Source organism: Triturus cristatus, chromosome 1_1 (genome assembly GCF_964204655.1).
Source record: "Triturus cristatus chromosome 1_1, aTriCri1.1, whole genome shotgun sequence".
Classification (NCBI taxonomy): Eukaryota; Metazoa; Chordata; class Amphibia; order Caudata; family Salamandridae; genus Triturus; species Triturus cristatus.
The window spans coordinates 140,407,955-140,425,601 of NC_140579.1; the positions used below are offsets into that span (position 1 = coordinate 140,407,955).

General features: G+C 45.3%; 1 protein-coding gene across 1 annotated transcript in view; it reads right to left on the minus strand.

The window, feature by feature from the left end:
• Positions 1-5,710: 5,710 nt before the first annotated feature.
• Positions 5,711-17,647, minus strand: part of LOC146869839 (ubiA prenyltransferase domain-containing protein 1-like) — a 126,551-nt gene continuing 114,614 nt past the window's right edge. The window contains exon 4 of the mRNA XM_085640651.1: positions 5,711-6,480. Within this exon, the coding sequence (XP_085496777.1) occupies positions 5,987-6,480 (494 nt within the window). The 3' untranslated portion in view covers positions 5,711-5,986. The remainder of the gene's footprint in view (positions 6,481-17,647) is intronic.

Below are 17,647 nucleotides of genomic sequence, written 5' to 3' on the forward strand. Positions count from 1 at the left end.
GAAGGAGTCAACATTTTTTGAGATTAGAGTCAGAGGGAGTTTGCTTCACAACCTCGCGTCTAATCATATGCTGTGCTACACACACTTTTAACCTGCTTGTTTCGGTTAGCAGCTTAATCTTGGCTGGAGGCAAAATGGCGCCCATCCGTCAATGGACGGAATTACACCTTTAATTGGAAACAGCATCATTCTGCAGAGAAAAGAAAATACACGGACCTTCAAAAGTATAGTGGTGAAATAGAGAGGTACTTTTAGCATGCTATGAGATCACGCCTGCAGAGCAGACACGAGGGCACTGGTGATTCTGACGAGCATAGAGCCTTTTGAGGGCCAGGACAGCCACAGTTGGTAAATGTTAGCAGACGTCAATTCATAATGTTGGCTTAAAGCCCGGATACTGGCTGTGGCTGGAGATGATATTTATCGTGACGCTCTCCAGTGCCTTGGGGTAGAGCTCGCGCTTAGAGAACTGCAAATTAGTCCCAATATTGAGTTTTAGTTTTAAAATAGTATTCCCTCGTACGGCGTAGGTATGGGTGTAGGGAGGTGGTGTGGGGGCGTGTGCATCTTCTGTGCGCCATGAAGGAAGCTAGCGCTGTGGGAACGACACGCAGACGCTTCAATGAGTTTCGTTCAGGGGCCAAATCTACATTTTATTAAATAAAACATGTGTGTTCCCTTTCAGCAAAGTCTTGGCGGTGGTCTCCGAGTGCAGGGCCCCCGTGCGCCCCTTCAGACCCTTTCTCAACTTCGAAACATTTTTCTGTACATTTAAATACATTCGGTTGGGCGAAATCGCGACCAGATCTGTACAAACATTTCTCATCCAAATCATGCAAAACATTATCTAAAAAAACAATCTTTTCAACATATTGAAATAGAAAAAAACGGTTGCTCTATGTTTGAGACTTTTAAAGGAGTCTAAAACACGTTTTTAATAGAACCTGACGGAGAGTGGTGGGCTTTAATTATTGCATATTTACAGTGTCATTTCATAACCGGACCAGTGCGTTCGGCCCTGTGCTCATGTCTATCCCTGGGGTTTACAGGAACCCCAAAACGTGTATTTTATTCTAGCTCCTTATGGGGGGTCGGAGTGTTTATATTACTAAATATTAACTTTACAATTGCATACCAGAGCGTAAGGGTTCGATCCCGGCCCTTTGTGTATGTATTCTTGAGTGTGTTTACGTTGCTTTTTTTTTACCTAGCGTCTTATGCGATTGGTGATGGTATGTTACTGAATAATTACAAAATGCGCGGGATGCCACATCCGTATGTGTGTCCGAGGTCCGCGATAACAAGGCACAACAAGCATTTACAATGCAACGGTCTCGGCATTGTTAAAGTTAGAGCTATTGGCATTGCTCATGACAATGCGGTTTCTTTAAATGTTTTAAAAACAAAAACATAAACAAAAATAATGTCATGAGCAATGCCAATAGCTCTAACTTTACCAATGCCGAGACCATTGCATTGTAAATGCTTGTTAGTTGGGGTTAAGGGGTCAAACACTTTAAGAGCAGATACTAGGGTGAATATGCTATAAAGGTATTTAATGGATTTTGGTCTCCTGAACATGCCTCAAAACTTTGGGAGACGAGCCCTGTCTTCAGGCCTTGCATCGCCTGCTGAAAAAGGGATACCTGATCTAGAGAGCATTGGCAAAGTGTTATGGTTGACCGTGTTAGCTTCCACAATTAGTGCTAATTGTGACCTAATTAATGATGGCTTGCCAATACTCCATCAACCCTCCACTCCCACTGTGGAGGTCTTCTTGAAGCTAACTTTCAAGTCCGTCCACAATCATGTAGAGCCCCCAACCACTTTGGTCAATAAAGTCTGTAGGTAGGCTAATCACAGATTACATAGTTCTATGATTTGTGTCCCTAGGAACCAAGCTAACACAGTAAGTGTTCAGCGCTGCATATAAGATCGCCAACAAGGGGAAGAAGGCTGTCGTCGGGGAAGGAACATGGGATAATCTGGTGAAAGTGTGTAAAGATCGAGATACAAGAGCCTTCTTGGAAATCGCGACTGCCAATTAAAGTAAGAGTGACAAGGCAGATGGTCTTGGTACCATATAAGTGCTGTTAGCTGGGTGGAGCCCTTCCGAAACATGTATTACTTTGGCATGGATGGCGCTGAGCTTGCGCAGGATGCCTCTCCCATATTGCTACGTATCACTTTCTCGCTTGCAGAGGTAGTGAACGCCATTGCTGCGAGCCCCTACCCCAAGGCACTAGGTCTGGAAGGCGTACCCATGGACCTGTATAAAGACGTAAGTGTGTCCCAGTTTATGATCTATAGGGCAGCCTTCTGTGGCTTTCAAGATAGCTCAAAACTACAGCAGGAAGAGAAGCGCTTTTCTAGGAGACTGCTAGCACCACCGCCATCGGGCATGCACTTCTGCACACATTAGGAGCTAGGACATACATATTTTGAGGATCGTTTTATAGCCTCGTCCAAGCTCATCAACAGACTACAAAGAATCCAGAATGCCTCTGCACGCCTGATCCTCGACGTCCCGTGCCGCGACCACATCACCCCCCACCTGAGGAACCTACACTGTCTCCCCGTCGACAGGAGAATCTCCTTCAAGCTCCTGATCCACGCACACAAGGCACTCCACAAAACCAGCCCAGCCTATCTCAACAGTCGACTCTCCCTCTACGTACCCAACAGGATACTCCGCTCCGCTGACCACGCCCGGGCCACGGTCCCGCGCATCCGTAGAACCACTTCCGGTGGCAGATCCTTCTCCCACCGCACCGCCAAGACCTGGAACACCCTCCCCCTTAACCTACGACAAACTGAAGACCTGCTGACCATCAGAAGACGACTCAGGACCTGGCTTTTCGACCAGTAGCAGCACCCCCCCCAAACCTCCCCCCAGCACCTTGAAACCCTTACGGGTAAGTAGCACGCTTTACAAATTAATTGATTGATTGATTGATTGATTGATTGATTGATAACTTCCCCTTCTCCTCTGGATTTCATTATGGGGAAATAAGCAGGCATAACTGAGTCATGTGGTCTTTGCTGACAGCCTAACACGAGATCAGGCCTTGAAATTCCATGGTTGAGATGTATTAAGGAAGCCCTGAGCAGATCAGACCTGTGTACAACTGCGCATTTGATTGTCGCGGGCAATGTATTAAACGATAACAACGATTTGTCATTCTCCACGGCTGACCGAGAAGTTATTGAATTGAAAAAATGCCCACTGTAGGAGAGGTCATGATCCAAGCTGGTGTTGGAAGGGAACCTTACTTATATCTAGAGGAAGATGCATGGGAAAGATCACAGTTAACCAAATTTCGGTAGGTGCAATCAGGAATTTCTTGTGTTTTCCTGTTGGTGAATGTGATTCAGCAATTATGTTATCAGGCCCTTGCGATGAAGTCTCCACCCAGATTCGGTTACATTTGAACTTTTTCTGTGATTATGCGCCTTTTAAAATAAAATTTCTATTGCCAATTCTTATGTTGTGCGGTTTTAATTGTTACAAACATGCACTTTATTTCTTGTGCATGTTATCCAGACCCTTTGTGTTTCTCAGTTGGGCGTTTCCTAAAGAATGCACTACGTTTGCATAATTTACTCAATTTTTAAAGCCTGTTATCATATGTTCCTTTTTAATCTTTTAATACATATGTAATGTACTGTCTTTTTATGTGCTTTTATGAGTGTTTTAAATAACTGACTAAAGCTTACTGATTGATTGAAGTTCACATCTCCAATATGTTCTATGAGTACCTGTGCTTGGCCCTGTGTAGTGCTGGACTTACAACGGTTTCTTTTCGGGTTGCAGTACCAGTGCTTGGCCCTGTGCAGTGCTGGACTTACAACGGTTTCTTTTCGGGTTGCAGTACCAGTGCTTGGCCCGTGGAGTGCTGGACTTACAACGGTTTCTTTTTTTTTTCTGGTAGTAACTTGTGAATACTTAAAACTCACTCAAAAGTCTGTTATCTCTGTGACTGAGGCACTTTTTTGTCTTCTGTATTCCCCTAACCTGCTGCTACTTTTCCCCACATTGGACCTTTCCTTGGAGTGTGTACCTGTCCAGAACTCTGGGGGCGACTATTCAGGAAGAATCGCAGAATCCATACTGTCTCCATTGTAGGGAACGGACACTCGTGTAGCACAAAGCTCCCACTCTATGGCGACCTGCCAGACCTAGCAGAACCTCGCCAGCTCTGTTTTGCCTCATGGAGTGAACGTGACTCCGTCCTCCTCCGTCCAGCACTACTATAGGCCTGAGCGCACCGCTGTTGCCCAGTCCAATGCTACCGCGGATCCCACTTGAGCTCTGTCTTGGTAGCCACTCCCTCTGGCCCAGACTGCGCAGGAGTCCAACAATAAGCATCCACGCTGCTGGGAACCACCTTCAAAGACCAATTCATGCGCTTTGGGTTAAGGCCAAGCATAGGTCTATGTTCAATGGCCCTGATAATTAAATCAACATCTTATGGCTACAATGTTATCTGTGCTCACACAGACCTGGACATTTGGCTACCAGCAATGTCAGAAGAAGGGGGCATCTGTGATACATGTATCATGCCTTTGTCCAGTGATGGATAAAGAATGGCAGACGTGTTTAACCTATGTTTCATTCCACTGTACATGCGCTGCGAGACCTAAAAAAAATACAGTAGCGATAGTGCCACGTCAACATTCAGCAACCCAGACAAGATGCACAATGAATACTGTTTAAAAAAGTTGGGAAAAAATGGACCAAACTATATTGGACGAAAATTAAAATAAATAAATGACATGAATAAAAGGAAAGAAAACCTACAACTTTGATACCATACCGTAAAGATAGGGCCTGAGTTACAATGGTGTGCAATGACAACAATTAAGGAAAGCTAGAAAAAGAGCAAACAAAAGGGACATCATTGCTCCGCTTCTACGATTAAGAGGTGTTCATAGACCAGCATCTGAGCTAAAACTCCATGGCTACAAAAGTCGCGGACCAGCCAATAACCCTTTTGAGCTGTGGTTCAGTATGCATTGGCTCTGCAAGATTTCAGTCCTTGCCACTAAAGAAGCTAAGATCCATACTCTTGAAGAACCTTCTGAAAGTGAATGCTCCTTGCTTATCAGCAGGCAACTTCCATTCATACCTAGCAGCAGATACCCTACAACACATTTGCAGTATAAAAAAAACCCCACAAAATCGCGTAACATTGCAAAGGAATAAAGAAGCCTTGTGCTTAGGAAGGCGACTGATTATCAGCACAACACTAAAAATTCATGTTTGCATAACCTGGCTAAGAATGGCACAAACTCTTCAGATTCTGTGGACTACTTTCTGCTGCTCCGATCCATCCACATTTTCCAATCTGATGTGGTTTCACAAACCTTCCTCGGTACAAGAGTCCACAGTAAGCTTAGGGTCTATAATAGTGCATTTTGGCAAGACTTTACAACAAGCTGTCTCCGCATGCACATCTCCTATCCGCGCAGGCACAGCGGACAGGAGACAGGGAGGGACAGGAGATGTGCGCACGTGAGAGCGGCATTGAATGAAGCCAGAGAGGAGACGCCATGCGCGTGCACATCGACTGTCCGTGCGCGCATATGGTGTGTCTCCCTTCCGAACGAAACCGACAACAATAGAGTCTCGCCAAGGCGAAAGCAACGCATGCGCTGCATTCGCCAGGCGAGACCTAAAAAGGCCTGTTGTAGAGGCACGGTGGTGACTATAATGTTGCTTCCACTGACTGACTGCCCTTAACTTCTAGGCCACCCCGGTAATCAAGGGGGCGCTATCTTCAGTCGACTGTGCAGATTTACAATAGGCGAAGGGCTGCTTTACAAGGTTCGAGGTAGCCCTCTTTCTGGGCTCTATATGCCTGAACTATTCTCGAGACATCAGCTCATTTCGAGTATTACCATTCACTGAAGGTAAACGAGGTGCTCCAGGAATTCTTCTACAGAATCCAACATTTGAAGAGGAGTCGAATCCCTTTTAACACTTTCAGCGTGAGATCCTGGGCAAGCTGCCAGCTGGTGCCAAGAAAATGGCAAACACATAAAAGAGTCCCAGAAAGAGGTTTAATCTGGCAGTTTTTTGGGAGATTTTACTGAACGACCGACTTCGGAACTGTCTCTCCAGAGAAAAGGCAACTGGAATAGTGAGCAGAGGCAGTACCATGCTGACCGTATAGCGGGTGGCCAGTACACAGAAGATGAGGTATGGCACGAAAAGCAATGTGTTGTACAGGATATAGGAGAACGTAGGTCCAATAAGAATGGCAAGTGACACGATGCCAGCCTGCCTATCAGACTCCAGGTCCCGGGTGTTATTGCTGTGCAAGATGGCCTCCGTGTTGAGGGCTAGCAGGACTGCATACAACAGGGGTGCAACAGACAGATATCCCACCTGTACTGCGTGCGCAAACATAACTGCCAAGGGCCCAAAAGTAATAAGGATTACCAGGTCTCCAAGGGCCACGTATTTAAAACCAATTCCTGCAATAGGAAGAGAAAGAAACCAATATGAGAAAAACAGCAGAGATTCATAATTCATCAGTGCTAGGAAATAACCACACTAGTTATGTGGAAAGAACAGAAACACATTTATTGCAGAGGCCAAATAAATGCGTTTACCTTTATTCTTGGCAGGGGGCAATCCATTACTAAACTAAAACTAGAGTAACACCATTAGTTCTGGGTTTTTTACTTTACGAACACTTTAACAATAAATGTTTGCTTTATTCAGATAGTTACACAAGAATCAAAGGGAGCAAGCCCTCCAACCTCCTTGGTCAGTGTCACTGCTCTTCCCCGTGCAGCAATTCCGCTCTGTCCTGTTGTCCTTGCATCTCGCTGTCTGCCTTTCACCTTTCTGCCTCTTGTGTGTGCCTTTTTGTGTTTTTCCTGTTATTTCACTTGTCTGCTTCTTTTTCATTGCCTTTTTCTTTTTGCATTTTCCTCTTCTGCCTCTTCCCTTTTCCCCCTGCTGGCCCCCATCTGATCGTTCTCCCCCGACACCTACTTAATTGCAGCCGTGCCACAGTCGCGCCAAAGCAAGCAAGTCTGTGACCAGTGCCAGATACCTTGGTCCCCTGAAGCCCCAGCCGCTACGACCCCAGCACTCAACCTTGGACGCAACAACAATTGCCAGCTCCAGACGCCGAACTACACCAAAGGCCTGATCTCCTGCAGACACTGCCACCGCACCTTCACCCACCTCCAGACCCCAGCACCACGCCCCAGTCCACCAGACACCACCATACACAAACCACTGAGCTGCATCCTCCTCAACGTACGCTCCCTGCAGAGACACGCCATGGAAATCTAAGACCTCTTCAACACTCGCACGCCTGACGTTGCCTTCCTCACAGAGACCTGGACCAACGCCAGCTCTGCACGCGACATCGCAACCGCCATCCCCAACTCATACAATATCCAGAGAAAAGACCGCCACACCCGCCCAGGAGGAGGCCTCGCCATCGTACACAAAAGCTCCCTCCGATTGGTAACCACCCACTCGGACGACGCCTCGCCCCCCCATGGAACACATCCACTTCCAGATCCAGCCCAACCCCAGAACGACGCTCCGCGGAAAACTCGTATACTGACTACCCGGACCCTGCACTCCTTTCACCAACATCATCGCTGACCTCATCACACCCCACGCCCTTACCTCAACAGACTACATACTACTCAGAGACCTGAACTTCCACCTGGACAACCACAGCGACCCCAACACCACTGCCCTCTTAGAGAACCTCACCAACATGGGACTGAAGCAACTTGTCTCCGCCCCCACCCACACAGCAGGACACATACTCGACCCTATCTTCGCCAGAGGAAACAATAGTCTCTTCAGCCACACCATGGAACTGCTGTGGACCGAACACCACTGTATCCATTTCTCCTTCACAAACACCATTGCACACTAGCACATGTGCCGCCTCCCATTCAGTATCTGGAACAAAGTATCCGAAGAACAACTTACTGCAGCCCTCACCTGCACTCCACCCCCAACTACGACAGATGCCAACACAGTGGCAAGCAACTTCCACCAAATGGATCGCCAACTGCGCCAACACTTTCCCCTCCACTCAGAACACCACGAGGCGACACAGCAGGAAAACCAACTGATTCACCACGACTCCCCGAGAATCCAAGCACTCCTGCCTATGACTGGAAAAGACGTGGAGAAACAGCAAAACCCCGGAAGCACGCTCCGCCTACAAAACAGCCATCACAGAACACCACCAACTCATCAAATCCACAAAGAAGAACTTCCTCCAAGACAGAATCCTCTCCAACGCCCACAACTCCAAGGAACTCTTCGCCATCATACAGGAATTTGCCAAACCCAACAGCGAAACAACAGACGTCCCTCTCTCTCTCTCGACCTCTGCAACAGACTCAGTTCCTTCTTCCACCTCAAGATCAAGATGCTCAATGACAATTTCGACGACCAAGACCCCTGCACTGCCCCTACCCCTAACCCCAGCAACGCCACCCAATAGACCCTTCTCACGACAGAACACACTATAAAGACCATCCTCTCTGAAGCACCTTCAGACTCCTACCCGCCGCACATCTTCCACAAGTCCGCCAGTGCCATTGCACCCGAGCTACGTCAAACCATCAACTGCTCCCTCGAGACAGCCACATTCCCTGACAACTGGAAGTGCACCAAAGTCAACCCCCGCTAAAGAAACCCTCCGCAGACCCGACGGATCTCAAGAACTTCAGGCCCATCTCACTGCTCCCACTTGCAGCCAAAGTCATGAAAGAGGCCCTCAACACCCAGCTATCACACTTAATAGAAACCAACAACATCCTAGACACCTCCGAATCTGGATTCCGCATCAACCACAGCACTGATACCGCCCTCTTCGCCGCCACCAATGACATCAGCGCCCTCCTTGATCAAAGCCTTACGGCAGCCCTCCTCCTCCTGGACCTATCAGCAGCCTTCGACACCGTCTCCCAATGCACACTAGCCACAAGGCTCCACGACGCTGGCATCCAGGGAAAGGCTTTGGCCTGACTATGATCATTCCTCTTGGGCAGAACACAGAGAATAAGACTCCTGTTCTTCCTCTTAGAACCAACAGACATCAGATGCAGAGTACCCCAAGGATCCTCCCTCAGCCCCACCTTCTTCAACGTCTACATGGCCCCACTCGCAACCATCTTCAGAAACCATGGGCTCAACATCGGCTCCTACACCGATGACATCCGGCTCTTGCTCTTCCTTACCAAGGAACAAGACATCACCAGGCACAATGTCCAAGAAGGGATGAAAGCTGTTGCGACCTTGATGTAGAACAGTTGTCTGAAACTCAATTCGGAGAAAACAGAAGTCCTCAACCTCAGCCCCACCCCTTCTGCATAGGACGACACCTGGTGGCCCCTCGCCCTCGGAAACCCACCCACCCCAATGGACCATGCACGCAACCTCTGCATCATACTGGACTCATCACTCACCATGAATCACCAAATCAACGCCGTCTCCTCCGCATGCTTCAACACAATTCGCATCCTACGCAAGACGTTCAAGTGGATCTCACCCCCCCCAAATCCAGGAAAACCGTCGCTCACGCACTAATCACCTGTAGACTAGACTACGACAACGTCCTCTATGCCAGAATCAACAAAAAATTCCTCAACAAACTCCAGATCGCCCAGAATGCCACAGCCAGACTAATCCTAAATACCCCTTAGTACAACCACATCACCCAACACCTCCGCGACCTCCACTGGCTCCCCGTTGAAAGAAGAATAACCTTCAAGCTGCTCATGCTCGCCTACAAGTCCCTCCACAACACCGGACTCCAATACCTCAACGACAGAATCTCCTTCCACGCCCCCAAGACTCCGCTCAGCCGAACTCTCGCTAACCAACATCCCTTGCATCCACAGGACCAGAGCAGGTGGAAGATCCTTCTCCTACCTTGCAGCTAGCCTTCACCTCCGACGGAGACAGACACTGCACCAATTCAGGAAGACCTCACGACCTAACGGAGCTGCCCACACCCACCCCCAGCACCTTGAGACCCTCACGGGTGAGTTGTGCGCTTTACAAATCACTGGTTGATTGATTTAATATTTTCATATTACCTACTTGATGTTTTTTTTTAGGTACTTTACATTGCAATACAAAAATCACCAATAGCCTGCAATATTTTTTTTTAACTTCTACTAACTGCTTTTTGGTCCTTTTAGCTTCACATTACAGATTCTACTGTTATTCGTGTCTGCAAATATACTATTGCTTTCATATGAAAGAGAAAAACACCAAGAATTTAAGCAGTTTATGGGAAAGTGGGTGGGAGGCGCATTTATTAGGGGACATAAAATACTCTCAGCCATAGGATACAAATGATATTAAAAGTTAACTAGGAGTTATATGGCCTTATAAGAGAACTCCTCTGTGACTTGCAATATCCTTATAACGACTGGGAGGGGTATTTTATCCAATACATTCTATAGAGTGGAGGCTTTGACTAGGGAGTTTGATTCCATTACAACTAAAATGTTTAAGTACGATCAGATTCATATAGCAAATGGGTAGGGATGCAATTAAGTCTAAAGAAGGTGAAAAGCAATTTACACTCTTGCCTGTTACTAAATACAGGCGTAATTAATTCTGTCAGTGAATGCTGTGGTTCTTAACAGAGATTTCACTTTCAATCTGATAGATGCTAAGGTGAATGATAATATGGCCAATGTCCTACTCAGTGGACGGTTGTAAAAGGAACAGCGCTACTTTAAATGCACATCACTATTTTAATTTAAGTATCTACTTCCAATCCGATGCTTCAGCCTCACCTACCCATTATTCATGGGTGTGTTATGCAGTTTTAGCTAACAAAGTTATTACTGTAGATCGTTTCTTGTTGCATTAAATAATGAATATATTATCTTGCATCAATCCGTAGCCCACCTCTTAACTTTGGTTTCTAAGGCAAGTGATTACAGTCTTCATCTGATGGCACGGAAGTGTGTCCTATTAGAAAAAGTGAATTGGAATGTTTTGAAAATTATCCTCCTTTATATACTGGTTTGGATATTTTTAGGTCTCGCCTGGCAAAAGCAGCGCATGCGTTGCCCTCGCCATGGAGAGCACCTTTTGGAATCAATTCAGCCAAAGCTGAATGCACGCGTTGGACAAAGATGGCTGCTCTCGCCATTCACAAAAGCTAAACATGCACGCATAGGGACAAAAAAATGCACACGCATGAGGACAGCCCAACGCCATCTTTGTGCACGTGCATTTCTTTTGTCCCTATGCGTGCATGGCTGCGTGCTCGCACGCAGCCACTGCTCGACCCCAGGAGCTGGCGCGAGGCTTCCCGCGAGCATTGCTTGTTAAGACGGCGACTATTCAAATTGATAGGAACATTATGTTGCACATCTCCAGTAACCATGCAGCACCTACATATGGGTATAGGAGAAAAGCTAAGAAAATGCACAGTAGGCATCCATTCACATACCTTCCAGATTTGGATCTGTCTGTAGCATACATCGTAAACAAGTGGGTGGCGAAAACGTCACGTTACTGAAAAGCAGTTATTTGGTGTTTATTCGCTGCTGAAAGCATCGCCTCTCCAAGAAGCTGTATGCATGTCCCCTGACACCGTTGTAAATAGGCTGTCACCAATGTGTTTCCTTGGTAGTCCCCCACCCCGCATCCATCTTTACCACCAATCGTCTCCTGCCACCCTGCCCCACTCTGCGAATTAGGGGGCGGGAGGGCAAAACAGGACAGTGACCTGCAAAAGCAAGCCATGCTGGCTTATAAACATTCAGCACCACACCCCTGGGTAAAACAGGATTCACATAGAAAATGTGGCATGGGTCGTTTCCTTGTTGTTTATAAGGCGGTTTCACTGTATTTTTGTAGTAGCCATGGAAACACCACGGGAGCCCAAACTGCACGAGACACACGGGTCAAACCTGTAATGAGAACATTCTAGTCTCTTTCAGGCACTCCGACATAAAGCAATAATACAATAAAGAAATAAGCTAAGTAATAAAGGTACAATTTCCCTCCTTAACTTGCCTCCCCACCCCGCTGTACGATACACACGCCTTAAATGTGAATCAAGTTCGTCTGGGTTTGTGCACAAGCAGGGATAAGCTTCTGTCAGTAAACTTCTGCTCGGGCTGACTGCTATCAATGACCCAAAGCAACAACAAGGAAAGATCTGTTGAATCGACCACGTTAATAAGACGGAAACTTCTGTTGAAGGATGCTACGTACCTTGTGTCTGCCAGACCCTGACATGTGTACTTAAGAATGTACCACAGACTGAATGGGAGAAAGGGCGGCCCAGCCACTGAAACTGCAACTACTCTGTGTGAGCTATAAATCAGCCAGCACTGAAACAAATCCTGACTCCACCCTCTGGGGTGGGCTCAGAAAAAAAGTGGTCCTCGCCCAGCGTCTCCCCACCACTGCATGTCACTTCCTTCCAAAGCTGTGATTAAGCACTGAAGGGGAGGGTGGGTGTAACCTCCTGCTGATGTAATGCGTTGCCACTCATTCACCCCTCCCCTGTCAAAGTAAGGCGTGGAAGAACTGTAAACCGTTTTTAGATCTCGCTGAGGCCAGCGCATGCACTGGCTCGGAGAGACATTTTGTAGTTGGGATTTTTAAAGTGCTGCCTGTGGCCTAAAGCTTCAGTGCACGTGAGCGTGCACGCGCGCAGCCGCCAATCACAGCTGCGCGCGCACCACTCACGTGCTTGCCACACAGCGCTCCCGTCCAAGCGATCGCGATCACTTTCGCTTTGATCGCGATCGCTATTACTTTCGTTTTAACATTTTTTTGCATCCCGAATTGCTTACTGCTTTAACATTTTTTTGCGCGGTGGTGAAACAAACCCGAACTGCTTACTGCTTTAACATAGTTTTATGCGCATGTTTGTTTTATTTTATTTAATGGCGCCCGAATTATCTTCATCTTTCACAGTTGTTTGCGTGCGCACTTGTTTTTATTAAATGCCGGTGAAATATACCAGAACTGTGTTCAGCTTTCACAGTTCTTTGCTTATTACTTGTAGGCAGACAACAACGTTCACAAAGCACTTTACGATAACAATGCGCTTTAGATGGTGGTGAAACAAACTCGAACTGCCTTAAAAAAAATTGCGCACGTGTTTGTTTTCTTTAATGACACCCAAATTGTCTTCATCTTTCACAGTTCTTTGCGTGCGCGCTTGGTTAACTTTAATGGCGGTGAAATAAAACAAAAATGTTCAGCTGCCTCTTCCTTTAGCGATTTTGCATTACTCTTACTGCTAACACCCCCCTCCAACCTCTCAAACAGCACACCTTATCTTAAACACAGGTCGCGATATCCTGCAGAGCCATTCCTTTAATACAAACTGGCGCCACCTACATTTACATATTTAAGTGGATGAAAGACCGAAACAATTCACAGGATCAACTGTCAGTGGCTTTCCCTCGCCTGCAGCCACGTGTCCCAGCCTCCCGCTGACTGGCATGGGCATGATTTGTGATCATTTGTTTTCCTTCCCTATGTGTGTGGCCTAACTTAGCGCAACTGCCAGCGATCACACAGATATTCCGGGGCTTTGTTTGTACCGGTGTCATAACGTTCCCAACAAATGCAGACTACATTTTTTGAATGAATACCACAAATAAATGTTTTGGCAGGAAATTACCTGTTACACCAACTTAATGCACATGGAAATTGCTCTTACTAATTTTATATAGCGCAAACACGACCTGAAGGTAGGTTTGGGAAATATTTCATTAAGGCATTGCGTGCACTCCATATGTCCCAGCCACCCGCTGACAGGCACGGGCAGGATTTGGGATCACGAAATATGCACAGTGGCACAACAAAGTAGGCTGACAGAAATAAAGAGCGTCAGTCAGATGGCTTTATTTACCTTCTTTATGTCGCCAAGGCATGTGCTGATGACAGGCTTTCTGCCCAGCGCAGCCAACATCAGAAAAAGCGGGGCATAATTCCCATGTACATGTTTTAAAAAATATGTTCGAATGAGCTCTGCACGGCCGTGTCTCCTTCTCGCATAGAAGAAGTGGTGCTAACAATGCCGGGCTTCTTCCATGTCCAGCTTTCCATTGGAGGCAGGCAAAAACAAATGTATTTGTGCCCTTTCAGCACAACTGTGCAAAGTGTGCGGTATTGATGGCCCTGCCTGCACTGGGTGTACGAAGGAAGTGTGCCGTGCCGCTAGCCCCTTACCTTCACTATGTGTGTGGCCTAACTTAGCGCTCCTGCCAGCGATCACACAGTTATTCCGGGGCTTTGTTGGTACCGGTGCCACAACGTTCAAAACAAAAGCAGACTACATTTTTCAAATGAATACCTTAAATAAATGTATTTACCGGAAATTATCCGTTACATCTACTTAATGCATATGTAAATTGCTCTTACTAATTTTATATAGCGCAAACTCGACCTGAAGGTAGGTTTGGGAAATATTTTATTAAGGCATTACGTGCACTCCATATGTCCCAGCCGCCCGTTGACAGGCACGGGCAGGATTTGTGATCACGGAATCTGCACAGTGGCACAACAAAGTAGGCTGACAGAAATAAAGAGCGTCAGTCACATTGCTTTATTTACCTTTTTTATGCCGCAAAGGAATGTGCAGATGACATGCTTTATACCCAGTGCATCCAACATCAGAACAAGCATTGGCATAGCCAAAAGGTCTCGCCTTTGGGACCTTATAAGTGTTTAGCTTTCAACAGTTGATGTTGCACTAAGGATATTGTGCTGCATATTTAAATACTTATAAGGTCCCAAAGGCGAGACCTATTGGCTATGCCAATGCTTGTTAGATTTCATTTCTGAAAACTACAATGACTTCCTACGCCTACCATGCTTTTGTGACTAGTATATTGTTGTTGTGTTTTTTTAGGTCTCGCCTGGCGAACGCAGCGCGAAGCTCTGTCGCCAGCGAGATCTATTGTTGCTGACTTGCCTCGGAAGTGGGACAGGAGATGGGCACGCGCATGGTCTCGGCGGATTTGAGTTGGTGTACGCGCTTGCTCTCTCGGCGGATTTGAGTTGGTGTACGCGCTTGCTTGGTGTGGATTTCAGTTGATGTACGCGCTTGCTCGCGCTTGCTTGGTGTATGCGTTGCTTGCATTTCGCGTGTTAATTTTCATGTCGTGTAGGCATATTATAAACGTCTGCATTTAAAAATCACGTCGTATAGGCATATTATAAACGTCTGTATTTAAAAATCACGTCGTGTAGGCATATTATAAACGTCTGCATTTAAAAATCACGTTGTGTAGGCATATTATAAACGTCTGCATTTAAAAATCACGTCGTGCAGGCATATTATAAACGTCTGCATTTAAAAATCGTGTCGTGTAGGCATATTATAAACGTCTGCATTTAAAAATCACGTCGTATAGGCATATTATAAACGTCTGCATTTAAAAATCACGTCGTGTAGGTATATTATAAACGTCTGCATTTAAAAATCACGTCGTACAGGCATATTATAAACGTCTGCATTTAAAAATCACGTTGTGTAGGCATATTATAAATGTCTGCATTTAAAAATCACGTCGTGTAGGCATATTAAAATCACGTCGTGTAGGCATATTATAAATGTCTGCATTTAAAAATCACGTCGTATAGGCATATTATAAACGTCTGCATTTAAAAATCACCTCGTATAGGCATATTATAAACGTCTGCATTTAAAAATCACGTCGTGTAGGCATATTATAAACGTCTGTATTTAAAAATCACGTTGTGTAGGCATATTATAAATGCCTGCATTTAAAAATCACGTTGTGTAGGCATATTATAAACGTCTGCATTTAAAAATCATGTCGTGTAGGCATATTATAACGTCTGCATTTAAAAATCACGTCGTATAGGCATATTATAAACGTCTGCATTTAAAAATCACGTTGTATAGGCATATTATAAACTTCTGCATTTGAAAATCACGTTGTATAGACATATTATAAACATCTGCATTTAAAATTCACGTCGCGTGGGCATATTATAAACGTATGCATTTAAAATTCAGGTCGCGTTTGTTATAAGAGCCTTTTCTTATAAAGCAAGGCGTTAAGGCTGTTGCCTTTGCGGTGTATCACGGAGTTGTTAACTGGTGGATGCGCTCATAAAGACGTGCAGCATCCAGTGTTTGACAATAGCATGTGTTTAGCTGGTGCTTGGCATCGCGTCGCTTTAATTGGCTTCCTGCTTTGCTATACAGTTAATGTATCTACATTTCTATACCAAGATCTTTGGCAGACGTCTCACTGGCGCCGTGTGTGTTTCTTTGCTTAAGAAGTGCAGCGGAAATAAATCTCGACAGTGTTTAGTTTGCATGTTGCGTGTTAATTAGTCTGTGGGCAATAGTTTATTCGTGAACGTGCTTAAACCTGCTGTGTTTACTTTACGAGGTTGGCAGTGTATCTATTGGGCTAGGCATATTATAAAGATCTGCATTTAAAATTCACGTTTCGTGGGCATATTATAAACGTCTGCATTTAAAATTCAGGTCGCGTTTGTTATAAGAGCCTTTTTACCTATAAAGCAAGGCGACATTGCTTTTTGCTGGGCGCTCTCTCGTGCACGTCACGTCACGTTTGTTATAAGAGCCTTTTCTTATTTCTGTTGCCTTTGCGGTGTCTCACCCTCACGTAGTTGTTAACTGGTGGATGCGTTCATAAAGACGCGCCAGCATCCACTGTTTAACAATAGCATGTGTTTAGCTGGTTCTTGGCATCGCCTCACGTTAATTGGCTTCCTGCTTGCTATACAGTTAATTTGCCTACAATTCTATAGCAAGGTCTTACGCAAACGTCTCAGTGGCGCCGTGTGTGTTTCTTTACTTAAGAAGTGTAGTGAGAATAAGCCTCAAGAGTGTTTAGTTGGGCTCATATTTCTTCTATATTTATTTCCTCACTTTCAGAAACCAGTTTTGTGATATGTGTTAAGGCTATCTTATAGTCTGCTTTTTAAATATGAATTTAGTGGCTATCTAGTTTTGTTTGTCATGTTTCAATTTGTGATTTACCACTATTGCAGTATTACAGGGCTGTGTACTGTTGCAGGAACCGCTGTGTTTAATTTTCGGCCTTGGCACAGTATTTGTTGGGTACTACGCTTCTATTATAAACTAATAAACGTCAGTACTGCAAGCAACCTCCCTGTTTTTGGTCTGTTACGTATTGAAGTACCTTGCTTTTAGAATAAGCTCCTGCAAACAACGTTTTGTATGTGTCTTCCCTTATACTGAACCCTTTTGTGTTAATTCAATAAAGTTATTACTGATAGAGCTACTTAGCAACAGCGTGTTATAATATCTGCAAAGAGATTTAGTTTATATATTAATATATATAGGGGCATATTATAAACGTCTCCAGTTATAATTATGTCAGCTTTATCGGCAGGAAAGCATCATAATATGCCGTAGGCAATCACCATACAAGCTCATGTTCAGACCAAAACTTGGGCTTGTATGGGGATTCTCTACGTCATATTATAAACGTCGGAAAATTTATATTTAGAAAGCTTTTCCAAAGTTGTGATCTACATTCTTAATTTTAGCATTTTTTGCATTACATATATATTACATATATATCGCTGTATTTTGCACCGTTGTTTCATTGTTAGTGTGCTTTATGGTGG